At 41.0% G+C, this 16,587-nt stretch overlaps 1 protein-coding gene across 10 annotated transcripts in view; it reads left to right on the forward strand.

The window, feature by feature from the left end:
• Positions 1-16,587, forward strand: part of LOC132912967 (septin-7) — a 43,992-nt gene that overhangs the window by 8,893 nt on the left and 18,512 nt on the right. For 2 of the 10 annotated variants that reach the window (XM_060970824.1, XM_060970823.1), the window contains exons 1-2: positions 1,096-1,689; positions 2,475-2,868. The exons of 5 other annotated variants lie outside the window; for them this stretch is intronic. In XM_060970824.1, the coding sequence (XP_060826807.1) occupies positions 2,530-2,868 (339 nt within the window). In that variant the 5' untranslated portion in view covers positions 1,096-1,689; positions 2,475-2,529. Of the gene's footprint in view, positions 1-1,094; positions 1,690-2,474; positions 2,869-16,587 lie in introns of those variants that run through there. 3 more of the 10 variants (XM_060970821.1, XM_060970825.1, XM_060970822.1) reach the window with 3 other exon arrangements.

Genomic DNA, 16,587 nt, shown 5'->3' on the forward strand with positions numbered 1-16,587 from the left:
CAGCCATGTCATGCTTGGTATTCTAACGCGACACTAGCAAGTATGTATACATATATGTACGTAGCAGAGAATATTTGAAGCATCATCGTGGCCTTAATTGAACCTGAGCTAATAAGAACATCGAACCATTAAGCTATGTGTATCGTTATATTTCCGAATGCCACATGCATTCACAAACACATTGTTCGTGGTCTCTATCATTTACAATCTGAAATCATTATTCTTTAACAAATGATACTACAACGGATAGAATATTATTGCTTTTAATCTTATGTTTGGTACTAAAATTTGTAAAAGTCGTGTTGGATATCAATTCGTACATTTTTAAAAAGGATTACGTATATAAGGTACAGTATGTGGAATTTTCGAATTAACGAACAAACGAAGAAAAAGTTCACCAGACACCTAGCGCCACCATACCCGAGTAGTCTAGTATGTAGTTACATTTTACATCCATGAAAACAGCCGGTAAATAAGAGCAATGCTCTTCCTCGTTCGTTTTAATTAACAAACTGGACTGTAGCTCATAATGAGCTTCTCCATAACATTAATTATTGTCGTAACGTGGAAACGTACAACTTTTTCACATTAAAAATTTCTCTTCATCTTTCTTATTGACATTAACATACGATACATTCACCTGTAATCTATCTATTCATAGGATACGCAATGTATGTAGATTCGCAATAATTTCAATTTTTTACGATACAGTTTGAAATACAAAATTTAGAATATTATACCGAAAGAAAGCTTAGCAACTACGTAATCCCAAACAGAAACCGAAATTAAATGGAAACACTTGGATTCGTAGGACAGTGATCGCGGTATATCTTCGTTTGCTATCTAGGAAAAATGGTTTTGAACAAGATGATTCGTCGGCTTGGAACACTGACCGAACTATATACACGGTGAGAACAATATGTTCGCTGATCCGCCAGGCTGCTCGTATAGCGTGTTCCTATTGGTCGTCGTTATTTCATGGAACACATGCGCAGTGAAGAGAGGCAGCCAGCTTCGTTGGTTATCCGACGAGCACAAGCGGCAATGTAGCGAACTTACCCCCACTTTTGGTGGTAGCTGCGTCAGGCGTGGTCGTTCGTTAGCGTTAGGGACCGCAGTACATCCGAGTCTGGCGAGTCGTATGAGTCGGTCTTCGTGTTGTCGCTTCGTCAACCTTTGTTGGCAAGACTGTGTGCATATATGCGCGCCCGCGCGCGTGTGTTAGTGTCCGTGCTTGGCAGAGAGAGGTCGTTTAACTTTTTCTTCCCCATCGTTGTTTTTCTTTTACTTGCCAATCCGGTGGAACGAAGAATAACGTTGTTCGAATCTTCTCTTTTCTCATAAAACAAGAAAAAATACGGAGAAACTATAATTGATAATGAAACAATGCATAGAAAAGTGAGAGTGAACGTGGCCACGTTCGGCCGGTTTGCCGACAGCGTGAATCACCAGCAGCAACACCGGCGTTCATGAGCCCACGCAATTCTAACCGATGCACGAGATTTCTCTCTTTCTCCTCCCTCTTTCACTCTTTTTCTTACTACCCTCTCTCACTCTTTACTCCTAGTACTATACTGTACTACACTAGTACTGTACTACACTGTGGCACTCCAGTGCCGTTTCATATTTGCGTACGCAAATTTTCCCGTTCCAGTGTGACAGATATAATATACACAAAGTCATAATATAGTGAGTATTTTCGTTGGTTTTCCTCCGAGCAAAGAGATGATTAATCGTTTCACAATGGACACATATATGTATACGCGCGTGTTACATGTGTACTCGAATTGTGCGTTCATTTGTAACATTATCAGCAAAGCCTGTGACCGTGATATAGTTTCTGTTGATCCTGTGTAACAAAGGCGTTTCCAAGGGCACGTCGTGATTTTCACAGCGGGCCAACATATCGCCATTTGAGGGATCCTTGTTCACGCTCGAAATTCATTGTTTTTTTTTTTTTGTATCTCTTGTTCCGCCCGTGTGACCAAAGATTCGCTCAAAGGAATCTTTTTTTGCAACTCTTTCCCTCCCACCCTCTGTCTCTCCCCCCCCATCTCTCTCTCTCTCACTTTCCTTCTACAATTGGAGATGAATGAGAGTTTAATGCCTTATACAAAGTTCTTTGTAATATCACTATCTTTGATGAAGTAATCGTTGTAATTTCTTGAATTTAACGTTTGTGGGAAATCAGGATAAATGGCGATCTAAGAGAGAATACGCGCGCGCGCGCGTGCCCGTATATGATAAAATTCATTGCTAGCTCTAAACAGTTGTTATATTCACAGTATATTCTTAGTTTTTTTTATTTAAAGTGTATTTCCTACCGCAACGCTATTAGATACATACGAGTTATACTTCCTTCGATCCTTAGACAAAAAGAGAAAGAAAGGATATGTGACACAGCTCTCTATTATGATTTTCTTAGTAAGAGAAATAAGGAAATTAAAAATATAGCAAGTTGTGTTTCGATATAGGGAAGAAAGAGAGAAAGAATCGTGTGGAATAGAAACCACGTGAAATCGTGAAAAAATGTCGACCGAAAATCAAAACGGCTCCGCCGGTACACAAAGCAACGGGATAAAAACGACGATCGGTTGGTCGTCGACGACGAGGACTGTCTCGAACAATTCGTCGTTTTTGCACACTAGTAATTCGATGTTGAACCGTGATAAGCCGCGTCAAGTGCCACCGCCAACTTTGCCAAAATACACGTCGAGCTTTAACGCCGGTTGGAATGGAAGCGGCACGACCGAACGATTGAGCCGAGATCGCGAAGTTGGAGGTAGTTACAGACTGGCGAGCCTCGACAGGCTTGCCCTTAGGCAGAGGATACTTGATGGGGAGAAATCAAATGGCGACACCACGTCGGTAAGCCTATATATTAGACACGGAGAAATATCGATCGCGTATCGATTATTATCCGTATGTCTCTCTTTGAAAATGTCTTTTTCTGTTACTCTCGATAGTTTCGATATTTTTGTTTTACGGTCGAGGCTATATATGGTATTCATACTACATTATCATAGAACACTTATGTATTTATATAAAATATTTTGGAGTTTAATTAGCACTGTAACGAGATACGCGTAGCGTGATAATGTTGGTAAAATTTGAAACGAATTTGAGAAGGTATATACTGTTTCTGAGATATTTATTGCAAAAATTCATTTAGTAAAAAATTAACACGATATATATTTCTCCAACAACGAAAAGTGCTTCTTCTTTCCTCGCGTAGTAGAGACTATGATTTATTCGCGTTTAAACGAATCGATACATACATTAACTATATAAAACGGAGTAACATGGAATATCGACGATATGGATGGGATAGGAAATTCAATTGGCACAAATAGCAAGTTCGCAGTCGAGATTGCGACGATTAGTCTTTAAGGTAGATTTCATATCGATTAACTTAACCTGACTCGCGTTTAACGGGCCGGGTCATAGAACTTGTAACCTTAGTTGTCTTTGAGGAGCTTCATCGTAAATCTAAAATCGATAAGTCTATAAAGGTAACGGACGAACACGCTTTAATTACAAAAAGATTAATCAACCACGGAAACTACGTGGAATGTTAACCCTTGCTATACACAGGGATCTTATATCAAAGTTGTAGATCTTTAACATTCTTTTAACGCTAAATTTACGAACCACCACGAATATGACTGATATGAAATTTTTCATTAACTTTCAGTCTCTCTTTAAATTTGATCGTGGAATTCTCTTGGAAAGTATTTACACTGAAAATATTTTAAAATATCGTTTCTGATATTCTAGATATCAGGTATGCCGTTAATTTGCTCATAAAATTTTATGAATTTGTCATCTATTTGTTAGCTACTGCTAAAAGCTTTATATCTATATTAAAACAAAGCTTACAACTATATACGTTATAAGATAGCATGCAAGAAAGTACATCCTTTTGATCACTAAGTAACGTGAAAACGAGAACGTTAACAGGATTGTACTTGTCATATTTGTTCCTTATAATCTTCGCATTATTTATTTATCCAATCGTTATGGAGTTAACTTGTTTACAGAGATCTGAAAACAAATTCGAATAAAAATCTTTTTATATCATTTTCTAACGTAATATAATCTAACGTAATATGTAAATCGAAAGCTAGAGACGTAGACGCGAGTGAACTTCCCGAAAGTCGTTGAAGATATTTCGATAGGTAGATGAGAGGTTCTGTCAGGTTGTTCGTGACTCCGTAATCCGTAACTCAATCTCGCCTCTCGAAGAATCAAATTTTATATCCCTGACACGCTGGAGGTCGCTCGTCAGTCGTTTCGACATTCGAGGACCCCGTATAAAGAACCACGTGATCGTTCCGTTTATTCCGTTCTTGTGACTCCGTGAGAAAGCTGCCTATGACTCACAGAATCTGACTAGGTTCGGCTTAACCAGTTCCAGTCGACGCTTGTTAATGTTTTACAAAAAAATCGCTATCGTTTTGATCAGACGTAAATGATTAATTACGATTGCAACATGCAATTTCAGTAATGATTTACGATCAAAATTTATCGCTATTTAAAGAACTGAGAGCATTAATTCATAGGTACGTAGTTGAAAATTATGCATAATTTTCGAAATGTCACGTTTATGATATTACGTGATTCTTTATACTTACTTTACTTTGATAATTTCCATGTTAAATAAATATCGTCGATTTTAATCGGATTCAGGCAAACAAGTGAAATTTTAGCCTCACAGTTCTTTCTTCCATACGAATTACGTTTATTCCAAAAATTTGTAAGCTTCACGAGAGGTTATATTATACAGTAGCGGACAAAAGTTTAAGACGAAATGGAAGAAATAAATAATTGATTTACTTTCCATAAAAAATATAAATACGGTGTTCTACTTTTGGTATTAACTAATTGTACATTTGTTTGTACACTTAGAAAAAAAATTTCATTTTGATATTTTGCTCAATAGCTAAGTTATAAAAAAGGAACGAAATCTGTATAATATTTCGTCGGTCAAAAGTTTAAGACTATACAAAAAATATTAATTTTTGGTTAAAAAATATACACAATTTTTGTTTAAATTCAATATTTTGTTCAATATCCGTTATTTCTTATCCCTTCGGTACATCTTCTTGGCATAGAATCTATTAATTTTTTATATTAATCTACCGTAATATTATTCCAGGCTGTTTCAATCGTAGAGTAAAGTTCATTTAAATTTTTCGGTTTATAACCTTGTACTGTCTTTTTTATGATGCTTCACAAATTCTCGATTGGGTTAATGTCTGGTGATTGCGACGGCCACGGCAGCACGGTGATATTTTCTTCTTGAAAAAACTGTTTCACAACCCGAGCCGTGTGCTTCGGATCATTATCATTTTGAAAAATAAAATCATCACTCATATTGTTGCGTGCAAAAGGTAACATTGTGTTCTTGAGTATGTCCTTGTATTGAAAACGGTCCATAATTCCATTGATACGACATATCGGACCAGGGCCGCTTCGAGAAAAACACGCCCACACCATAACGTTGCCACCACCATGTTTAAGAGTTTTTAAAACGCACTGTGTTTTCAAACTTTCGCCAATTCGACGTCTAACGTACCGTATCCCGTCAGAACAGACGCGATTGAATTTCGATTCGTCAGAAAACAATACCTTTTGCCAATCTTCACTTGTCCAATGCTTATGAGCTTTAGCAAATGCAAGTCGTCTTTTTCGATTCCTAGAACTCAGCAGTGGTTTCTTTTGGGGTTTTCGTCCTCTTAAGTTAAAGTCTTCTAATCTTCTCCTAACAGTTCTAGCACTAATTTGTGTATCGTTTTCATAGTTTATCTCCGCAGCAATATTATTTGCACTACGAAAACGATCCTTTTCGCTCAATCGATGAATCCGGCGATCCATTTTCGGTGTTGTTTTCCGTGGTCTTCCGTTTTTCGGTTGATCGCAATACATGCCTGTCTTTAAACATTTATACCAAGCTTGTTTACAAGCTGTTTCTGACCTGTTCACTATATTTGCTATTTCGGTGAAGGTTTTACTTTGCTTTCGCAGCCTTACGATTTGTTCCCTTTCGTTTTCAAGTAAATTCTTTGATTTACCCATAGTCTGTTCCTACCTAAATGAATTTTAAGCAATAAAAGGTACACTAAACAATGATTTTGACATTCCAGAATCAAAATGTTCAAAAACTGTACTCGTACTCACGTTTTACACAGATCGTCTTAAACTAATGTCCACTGTTTCCAAGTGCTAGGCGGTAACTAACTGTTGTAACTCCTACATTGTTTGTATTTAACAACTGACTGTCTGAGGTTACGAAGGTCAAACATACAGCTACGTTATTCCAAAGAGACAAACCGAATAGAAGAACAATATGCGTATAAGATGTTTGTAATCCGGTTTACAAATCATCGTCTTAAACTTTTGTCCGCTACTGTACAACGTTATGGACACGTTCTCGTTGTGTCGTCGCGTTTTTCGGGGGTAAATAAAAAATCAGACTTGGATGTAATCGCTATACACAGAAGGGTAATTAGAATTTTTAGAATTTCAAAATTCGGATTTTATCAATTCGAATTTATACTACCCACGTGTGTAATACGATACGCGACGATCGTGGTTCGTGGAATTTTTCAATTTTCTTTAGAAATGCCTATCGTTATATAGATAAAATAATCGCATCTCCGAATAAGCTAAAGATCGATGAGAATATCCGTTCGAATCGAACACGTGGCAAGTTTGCCCTATGTGCCCTCCCTGTTATGGTTGCATGCGCGAAGGGGTAGGGAGAAGGAGAGAGAGGGGGAGAGAGAAAGAGAAAGAATTTGCTAGTCTAGTGGGATGTATGGCAAGAGCGATGGAAAGAAAGGCGGTCGAGGGAGGAACATATGGGGATATGGGGCATCGTTCTCGCCTCCACTTTCATGGGCTTTTGCGCTCGCGAGAGACTTGTATTTTAATTCCGTCGCGTCAAGTATGTGCTTCCGATTTCTTAACCTCGTACCGCACCCTTCCATCGTCCGCGTTTATTTTTATATGCTTCCTTTTTTTAATTAGACTAAATTTCGTGCAACTTGTCGGAAACTCGAACGGGTGAAACACGTTCCGTCGAATAAATAAGCACCGCAGGAGCGTTGTATGTAATTTAAGTAGCAAGACCAGAATACTTTGGCCTTGGAAACTCGAGTAGTCCCACCTAACTCTTCGATACACCGTTGTTTCGCTAAGTGCTTTACTTATTGTTTTATATATACATATGAAAATTCCATCGTAGTAGTTAAATATCGTTAATTAATCAGGATTGTTCGTTAATCTCGATAGACGAAAAATAAATCAAGGGCTAGTGACGATCCTTGTCAAAGTTCTGCAATTTTTAGAAATCGTAATGCACGTACCAGGTAATTTCGATAAAGTTTCGAAATTAATTACATTTAACCAAGTTGGAAGCAATATCAAGGACGGGCACGTGGTCGTGAAGATTTGAGAGCCACTGAGATCACGCACATGGCTACCCTTCGTACTTATATTCGGAGGAAGGGGTCCTGTCCGTGTTACGGGGCGATTTTAACCGAGGGTTCAACCCCCGATGGTGCGTCATAGACAATAAAAAATACACTGTAATTCGTGACTCACGAAACGGCGAACAGATACACTTGAAAGTGGTTTTTAAATCGAAGGCGTCGTATATTGCGTACGCAGGGATATCCTTTGGAAACTGTTCAGGACATTGAAACGCAAGTATTCGTACCAACTAGATACCCGTACGTTTATCGGAACCGTGAGCATCGAAATGTACAAAAATATACAAATTATCGTGGAAGCGCGTTTGTTCAAAAATTGTTAATCGGAACGATGATAAAAGCGGTGCCGATGGAACAAAAGAATAGATGCGTTTTCCTCGCCGTTTATTATTTTCCACTCACGTAGCAAGTTACAGGTATTTGCGTTACCAAAATATCGTATACGCGTCGAATTGTCGTTAAAAGTGACTAAGAAATTATCGACGTCGCATCGCCTCTTACGAGTCTTTACCGATACGGAACCGGTGATGAAACGAGGATGAAAGCTTCCAAGAAGAACGGAGAAGCCTGGTCGTGTTCGATAAAATGGAAATTTATGACTTCCGTGATCGTGGCCGACCTTAAATGAGATCATTGTTCCGTCTCGGATAAATGCAGCTGGTCGAAAGAATTTTCAAGTCCCTTCTTTCTTCTACGTACGTAGACGACACGGTGGCTGATGTGGTCGTCGCCGACCGACTCGAAAGATACAGCAAGTTTTCTTTCAAATTGCGGAGTAAGGAATATTCGTTTAAAAAATTGGTCAGAGCTGGAGAAAAGATAAATCCGACATTCGAATGTATTATTATCCGTACGGAAGTTTCTTTCGCGCGAACAGATTTTACTCGAAGATCATCTCCACTAGTAAAATTCTTAAAATTCACTCGGAAGACTCGATCTGTCTGATTGATAAACTCGTTACTCGTTGGCGCTACGCGAGGGAATTTATCAACACCGGTAAATCGGTAGATCGTGACTCGTGAAACTCGACCAACGATACTAGCCGAGTTGCGCCAGAGGTCCTTAGTCGTACGTCCATTCGTCGAGGATCCGGTGGAACCAGTTTCGGAACAACGAGGTTTAGAGAAGAGAAGGTTTAGAGAAGACTCGGCTAGCGTGTACTCGATGTAAATTCATAGCTGGGACGAGCCTGGTTTGATTCCGTTGGAACACGAAGGGGAAACCCGCCCACCCGACACACAGAGCACCCTTTCAGGAAAGCAGGCCGCGTCCCACTTTTTCTCCCTATTTTTTTCGCTTCAAACAACGTTCATGTTCCTCGTTCTCTATGGTATTTCCATTTCCAACCCTCGGCGGAGATACGTGTGCACCTAACTGTTTATGGCATGTACACCGCATGCTTATATACGGTTTTACGCAAATAGCGCGATAGACTTTTCCATGAAACAAAACGCGAACGTAGTCGTAGACAGAACAAAATAAATAAGAGGAGAACGGCTGAGAGAGAAAGGAGATCCGTGGTAAACTCTCGCTGTCTCTTTCTCTCAACGAACTTGCGCATTCACAGCGAGAGCTTCGCCAAACGTTTCGTTTCTTCGCTCTCGTTTTTCCAGGCTCTGCCTAGACTATAGTAGTAGGTTAGTATATTTTCTAGTATATTTTTCAGCGGCTACCGATTTAAGTTTTCACCAATTAGAAGGCTTTACAAGTCCATCTCCATACACTCTAAACTGCGAATGTTTACGCGTTTCTACGAAATTTCGAAGTGTAAAAGTATACAGAACGTATACGATATGCAAAGATATACGTGTGTGAAGCTTCTAAGACGAAATACACGTGTTAGTGGCGTTGATATAAATCGTCGTGAAATATAAAAGCAACCTATTCGTCGTCCGTTACTCCGAGTTACTCTGTTTGTCCATTTTCAAAGAATCTCGTGTCGCCAGATATTATCGACCTCCTCCGCCAGAAATTCTACCAGTTTTACAAATTTACTATTATCTATTTTCTATTTTCCCTGGCTCCTCTTCGTGGAAGAACTATCATCGACGAGAAAAGGGCCACGTGCGATCGAACGTTTCCTGGTTTACCGCGTTCCAAGAAACCTTACCCTCCGTGTAAACTTATTGGTAGCGTATAATCGAATAACGAGAAAGTTATCCAGCGCATTCCTCTCAAACGATCGGCGCTAACAGCCGGTTAGCCGATCGAACGTTATCGTTTCAAAACGATTTTCCTCCGTGTTCGATCATCGGAAACGCGAATCCGGTACACGTTGTTGCACGGTTCAGCAGGAACTCGCGACGTATATTTTGTAGCTGGCTGTTTACTCGAATGTTGGAAACTATAAAACGGATTAACGGGTTGATAGGAAAGAGGCCCGACGTCTAATCTCTCCCCGTGGCTCGTTTAGAACGTGGCGTTGCGCGGCGGTCTCTCCCGGACTGGCTCGAACGTTAATTGAACGAAATTAGCCGAGAAGTTGTGCCGGCACGTGCGAGACGCAGCATCTTGCTGCTAGAATTTCACCATGCTGTACTCTTAAAAGAACGTTAATTAAGGAAATTCGTACGGGTCGAGGACACGCGAATACCACCGTGCCTCGAAACATGCAGTTTACCCGGAGAATTTCACTTAAGCAGAGAATTGGGTTACGTGCAGGCTTGCCATCCGAATTAAGGCAGAAGTTGCCATTTTTGTCAATTCCTCGTAGGATTAACGAGACTTGGTTCGAGGATTGTCTGGAAAAGCCGTTCAAATACGCGTTTCTTTTTCTAAAAAACGGATAAACACGGCGATGCTTCTCGTAATTTAGATGTATCTCCGTCTGTAGGAAAAGAAGCTGCGAGAGGAGAATTAAAGAAGATACAATTTCTAATCTCTAATAACGCTATGTTTCTACAATCGTTACGTTATTGGTCATTCCACCGCGTGATCCTTGATAAGAGCGTGTATTTTATTAATTCATTGTTCATAAGAATATCAAGGAAACGCCGCGATGCTGTAGTTGCAAAGCTGAACGAAGCTAAAAGAAATTTCGAAAAGAAGCTGCGAGAGAAGTAAAGAAGATACAATTTCTAATCTCTAATGACGCTATGTTTCTACGATCGTTACGTTATTGGTCATCCCATCGCGTGATCCTCGATAAGAGCGTGTATTTTATTAATTCATTGTTTATAAGAATATCAAGGGAACACCGGGACGCTGTAGTAGCGAAGCTGAACGAAACTAAAAGAAATTTCGAAAAGAAGCTTCGACTCTTCTCCGATCGTGTAGCTTCATTTTTCGTTTTAATCGATCGGTCGGCTAATATATCGACAGATCGCTAGTTGCATAGTATTCTGTATGCCGAGCAGTACTCTGCCCTTTGCGTGTTAAAATCGCCACGTAAGAATTCGCATAGCCAGCGGATCGATACGCTTTGCGATCGCGGGGTGGAAAAAGCAAATTCGGAATCTCGTTTGCGCTAGTTTCCATACGAGCAATTATGTCCACGCTCGAGAACCTCGTGCCTGTAACCCGATAATTTCGTTATCGAACGTTTTCGGTGCCCTTCGATTTCTACACCTTCCTTTGATTAACCGTAACTTCAAAGTGGAGCAGACTCGCGAATGGGACGGTCGTGTGATTGCAACGGCGGCAAGCTAGTTGACGAGTCGTTTTTCCTCGGACCTGATCCGAACACGTAGTTACGCGAGCAAAAAAACGCAAATGTTTTACGCCGAGAAAATGAAAAAAGAGAGTTGAGCTGAAAATGACCGCGGCGTTAGCAGCTATCGATTTTTCTAACAATCCTCCTCGACCTTCCACGACTCCCCCCTTACGTTCAACCGTTTCGATTCACCCGCCGTACCATCCGAAACGCGTCTATTTGCAACTGTTAATTACACGCGTTACTGTTCTTCGCTTTATATCGGTCCACGTTCGTACGCTGAATTTCCTCCGACATTCCCATCATCCGCGGAAGGAATTTTGCGCTGATAATAGTTGCTATCTACGGTTTGAGAAAACTGTGACGAAGGCCGAGTCTTCGGTCGCAGCCAGTTTCACAATACGTAAAACAAATAGAAAGCGAATGAAAATTGAAAATCGCGTTGTTCGTCTCCTTTACGGATTGGCGATACTGCTCTTCGCTTTATATCGAACCACGTTCGTCCGCTAAATTTCCTCCGACGTTCCCATCATCCGCGGAAGGAATTTTGCGCTGTTAATAGTTGGGATTTACGGTTTGAGAAAACTGTGACGAAGGCCGAGTCTTCGGTCGCAGCCAGTTTCGTAATACGTAAAACAAATAGAAAGCGAATGAAAATTGAAAATCGCGTCGTTCGTCTTCTTTCGGGATTGGCGAGATTGCGCGGAGAACGAGACAGCAACGTTGTTGACTCAAGAGGAGAAGAATGTTTCTATTATATTCGTGACTGCATTGTATTCTGAAAACTACGTGGCACGCCGCGTTGCATTGGCGAGTGGAAGCGTCGTGGCGTCGCGTAGCGTCGCGTCGCGTCGGTGCGGAAAAAATCCAGGCCTCGTAATCACTGGTGCGATTCCACTGCAATCATCGGTATGCAAAAGCGAATGCGGTAACGCAAATTACGTAGAAGACCGATTAGATACTGGAGCGTGTATTTATCATCGCCCCTTCCGTGTCTGTGCTTTCGATTAATTCATATCTATTTATAAAATAGTATCTCCCCGCGTGGCACTGAAAAACACAAAACTGATCGTTGTAAAACGCAACGTGCATCGAGAACGTGGTACTACGAAAGAAAATGCAAACGTTACGCGAAGGAAATACAGTAACGAACGAGAGTAATCGGACAATTATATTCGGCATTGTGTAACTACGTTTTCAAGGAAGGCGCATCGCCGTTAATTTCGATGAAGGGCTGGCGCGTATTACGACGCGTCCTCCTCGAACATGAGAAATATTTCGAATGGAGGACGAACCGAACGACGTAGCGGAGTTAAATATACATTACGACTCTTTGCGATAACGAAATCGTTATCGTAAATGGGTAAGACTTTTCCACGATGTTATAAATCGCGAGGGAAGATCAATCGTTCGGTTACTGTCTGCGCTTAGGCGAATATACGATGCAAGTATTTGAAACAGGCAGCAACGTTGACGCGCGTTTTACGAAGCAGTGGCAACACGTTTCACGAAGAACAAAAGCTTCTCGATCTATGTTAAAAACAAGCCCGCGCTCCGTGCTTGCAACAAGTCGCGAAAGAACACTTTCTTTGTCGAGTGCCTGCCAGTTTCGATACACCTATCCAGGTTGTTCTTTATATTCGGTAATTAACTTGTCCAAATGTGTATTAAAGAATCGCAAGAGAAAACAGCAAAGAAGAAACTTGTCGAAACGTTGGAAATTTATGCGACGAACGCGTCTCGGCAGTTGCGAAAAATCTGCGGATCGATCCGAATAGGAAATTTAAGAGGGAAAGCTGACCGAATTTACGTATCGACGGCAGAAGCGAGAAACGCGTTCCAGCTGTTCCATATCGCAACTGGTTTCGCGCGAGAACGTTCAATGGGACGGACGACACAGCAGTGCGAGTACGCGAGCTTGGAATTCGTTGTTCCACGAAGGATTCGAGGTGAATTAAATACAACAGAGACGCGTCGTTGGACGAAATTGTCACAACGATATAGAGCGAGCCATTAGACGGTAGAAATCTGGGCCACGCGAGACTAAACGGCCACGACGATAATAAAATTATTGCACGATACACGCGGTACCGCGATTTACGAGTTTCGACTTTGAAGAACTTCGTGGAGCCGCGCTTCGTCGATGAAAACAGTTATTTCCGAGTCCGCTGCGTGTTCAATGTACAATGTACAGCGTACAATTTGCGACGGAGCAAACGGATTAAACGAGCGGGGCAAATTTTCCAACGCTATCCGCGCATCACGCGAATCGTCAACGCTCCGCACTTGCATTCCGAACGAATAATCACCACGTCGCGGAATGATATTTTGTAACTCCTTGACTAATTAGCCGTTCGTTGAGCGCGGTAATCCGTGGTAATTAAGGGCTGTTCTTATTATTAACGCCTCATGGCGTTACTTCTGCACTAGGTCTGTTCCTAGACCTACATGCGAGAACGCGTATACGTAAAAATGCAAAAATAGGGAAACGGCAGGTAGATATTGCGATATTTAAAAGATGGACAAATTTCCATGAACGTGCGCGGTGCAATCGATTTGATAAATTCAATTTGATGTAAAACTGTACGAAGAACGACGAAGAGCCGTGTATCCGATTTAGCGCGACTGTTTCTACTTTATCGAAGTTTTTTATTAAAGCGTTACACGTATACGTGGAGCACATATGGTTAAGGTTCAAGTAGAAAGCGATCGCTTGTCGCTGTAACGATATCGCACGGAATGCCAGCGAAACTTTGGCAGCGTTCAACGTCTTACGAAGCAGCCAAGTTCTCTGTCCTATCGAGCGGTGTATCTGTGTAACGATTCTATCGCTTGATTTAAAGCGTGTTTGTTTGTCGAAAAGTTTCGGACTCGAACATCGCGTCAAAAGCATTACCTTACGCGTCGAATCTATCGAAGTGAATTTAATGCCACCTATCTTACCTTACCTTACCTTACCTTATCTTACCTTACCTTACCTTACCTTACCTTACCTTACCTTACCTTACCTTACCTTACCTTACCTTACCTTACCTTACCTTACCTTACCTTACCTTACCTTACCTTACCTTACCTTACCTCACCCTACCCTACCCTACCCTACCCTACCCTACCCTACCCTACCCCACCCTACCTTACCTCACCCTACCTTACCTCACCCTACCTTACCTCACCCTACCCTACCCTACCCCACCCTACCTTACCCTACCTTACCTTACCTTACCTTACCTTACCTTACCTTACCTTACCTTACCTTACCTTACCTTACTCTACCCTACCTTACCTTACCTTATCCTACGCTTCGTTCCACCTGTATATACATATGTATAGTGTTTGTAAACTTCAAAGTCATTAGCAATTCGTGACATGGCGTTATTATTAAAAGCAGTTTCGCGTATACGTACCATATACTCTACAAATATTTTCTTCGCGTAAGACACGAGATAAAGTAATAATCTGAAAGTTTCAGACACTGTGGTATATGCGGCTTTTAACGCGTTTGTCTCGTTGCTCACCAGACGTCTATAGAACTACCAGACTTTCTTCAACCTGTTATCAGAGGTTTCTGTTTGTCTTAAACGCCTTTCCACGCCTTCGCTTTGGCAGCCATGTAGGTTTTACGCAGGAAACGGTTCTTCTCCACGGATCTTATCGAACGGATAGACCAGCGCGCCGACGTTTCCGATAGATCGTGATCTTGTTGTTTCTCGATCGGCTCTCTCCTTCTCCGAACGGACAACTTAAAGCAACCTGCTATCTTTATATATATATATGTTAAAATCGCGAGCTTCTCCGTCGTAAAATTTCCCCTCCACTTCCGGCGGAAAAAAGCGGCGCACCGGATGCTCCTCTGGGAAATCAACGAAATATGTACGTATCTCGAATAGTTTTGTGCACAGATCCGATACCACCGTTTCTTTATTACCATCGTTCTCTCCTTTTCGTATTTGTTTCCGTCGTACGAACTGTTAATACAATTAATAAGAACTGAGGATAAATGCAAGCAACGAGTATCATCGTCTCGTATCGTTGCGTACGTGTGCATAACAATGAGTCACGCAAGTAGATATTCGTAGTTATCAAATTGCCGACTTGGATATCTTCTAAAGCGCAAATTTCATATCATCGATAAGAATCTCGAAACCTGCCAAAATAATTCTTATCGACGATATCGAATTTGTATTTTAAAAGATATCGATCGTTGAAAGTAGGACTCACCGTAGCATGCGAAATACTACTATTTGAAATTCGAAAAACAATTCTTATCGATGATATTCCTTTGATATTATTATTATTATCATTATGTCGAATTTGTATTATAAAAAATACCGCTAGTAAGTAGTCGTTCAAAGTCGACAATCTGAGGGAAGATTAGGAATACTTCTGGGACTCGCTGTGTACATACTCGTACGTACATTAACTGCACATTCTGATAAGTGACTATTTACATGATGAGAAGAAAGGACCAAACAATATCCATATTTGTGAATCCGCTTCCTTTCTCTGTGCTATTTTTACATCGTCCAACTATCATTGAAGCAAATTGCTAACAGTTCCAAGTCGCTGCTAGTTAGGAAACGCAGTTTCCGTTTGTTCTTAGCGTTTCCTTAGCTGCTAGTCGACGATCACGATCAACGACTATTCAGAATTAGCGAGGAAGACTTTTTCGGTCGGGCGAAGCAGCAACTCGAGATGATTTTGCGCGTATGTGACGAATGTCTCACGAGTAACGTTAAACGATCCTATGCACAAGTTAACTTACAGAAACTGTTGAGGTTGTTAGATGTATGCGAATACAAAGGAACGCGTGGATAAATTGTAAGGTAGAAATATATATTTTAAATACCGAAGCGTAAATACAAATCGAAATATAATTGAGCTGATCCAGATCTGCACGCCAGCAGTGTTACCCTATGACTGAAAACCCTGAAGCCAACGTCACCTATCTGCTGTTTATGGTTTGCCTTCAGTGCCTGAGAAAACTAAGAGACCAGATGTAGAGTTTTCTTAGAGATGATGACCACTTCCACAGAAACATATTTTAATCATTTGTCTATGTTTACATCCTTAAAAGTATGATTTCATAATGTTAATTTCTGTTTCTTCTTTTTAATGATAATTTATAATTTGCGTTCGCAAAGATGCGTCCTCGGTTTGGCCAAAATTCTTCCTTGCTGACACGATGTCATGTTTGCCAAATCGAATACGATGGCAGCGTAGCGAGCATCTGTCTGAACGCGGTTAACATCTGCCAACGAGAAAGGCAGTTAACGGAAAATCTGACGGATCTACGCGGCCAGTGCAGATCTACAACGATGTAAATGAACGCGACAGGTGTTGCACGATCGCGAAAGCCATCTGCGCTCCATTCAGACGGTCTTTAAGGTTCCATTGTGTTGGCGATATCGGTTCACCGTGTTCTCAATGGAATCTCGAGAG

The sequence above is a fragment of the Bombus pascuorum genome, chromosome 12 (genome assembly GCF_905332965.1).
Source record: "Bombus pascuorum chromosome 12, iyBomPasc1.1, whole genome shotgun sequence".
Classification (NCBI taxonomy): domain Eukaryota; kingdom Metazoa; phylum Arthropoda; class Insecta; order Hymenoptera; family Apidae; genus Bombus; species Bombus pascuorum.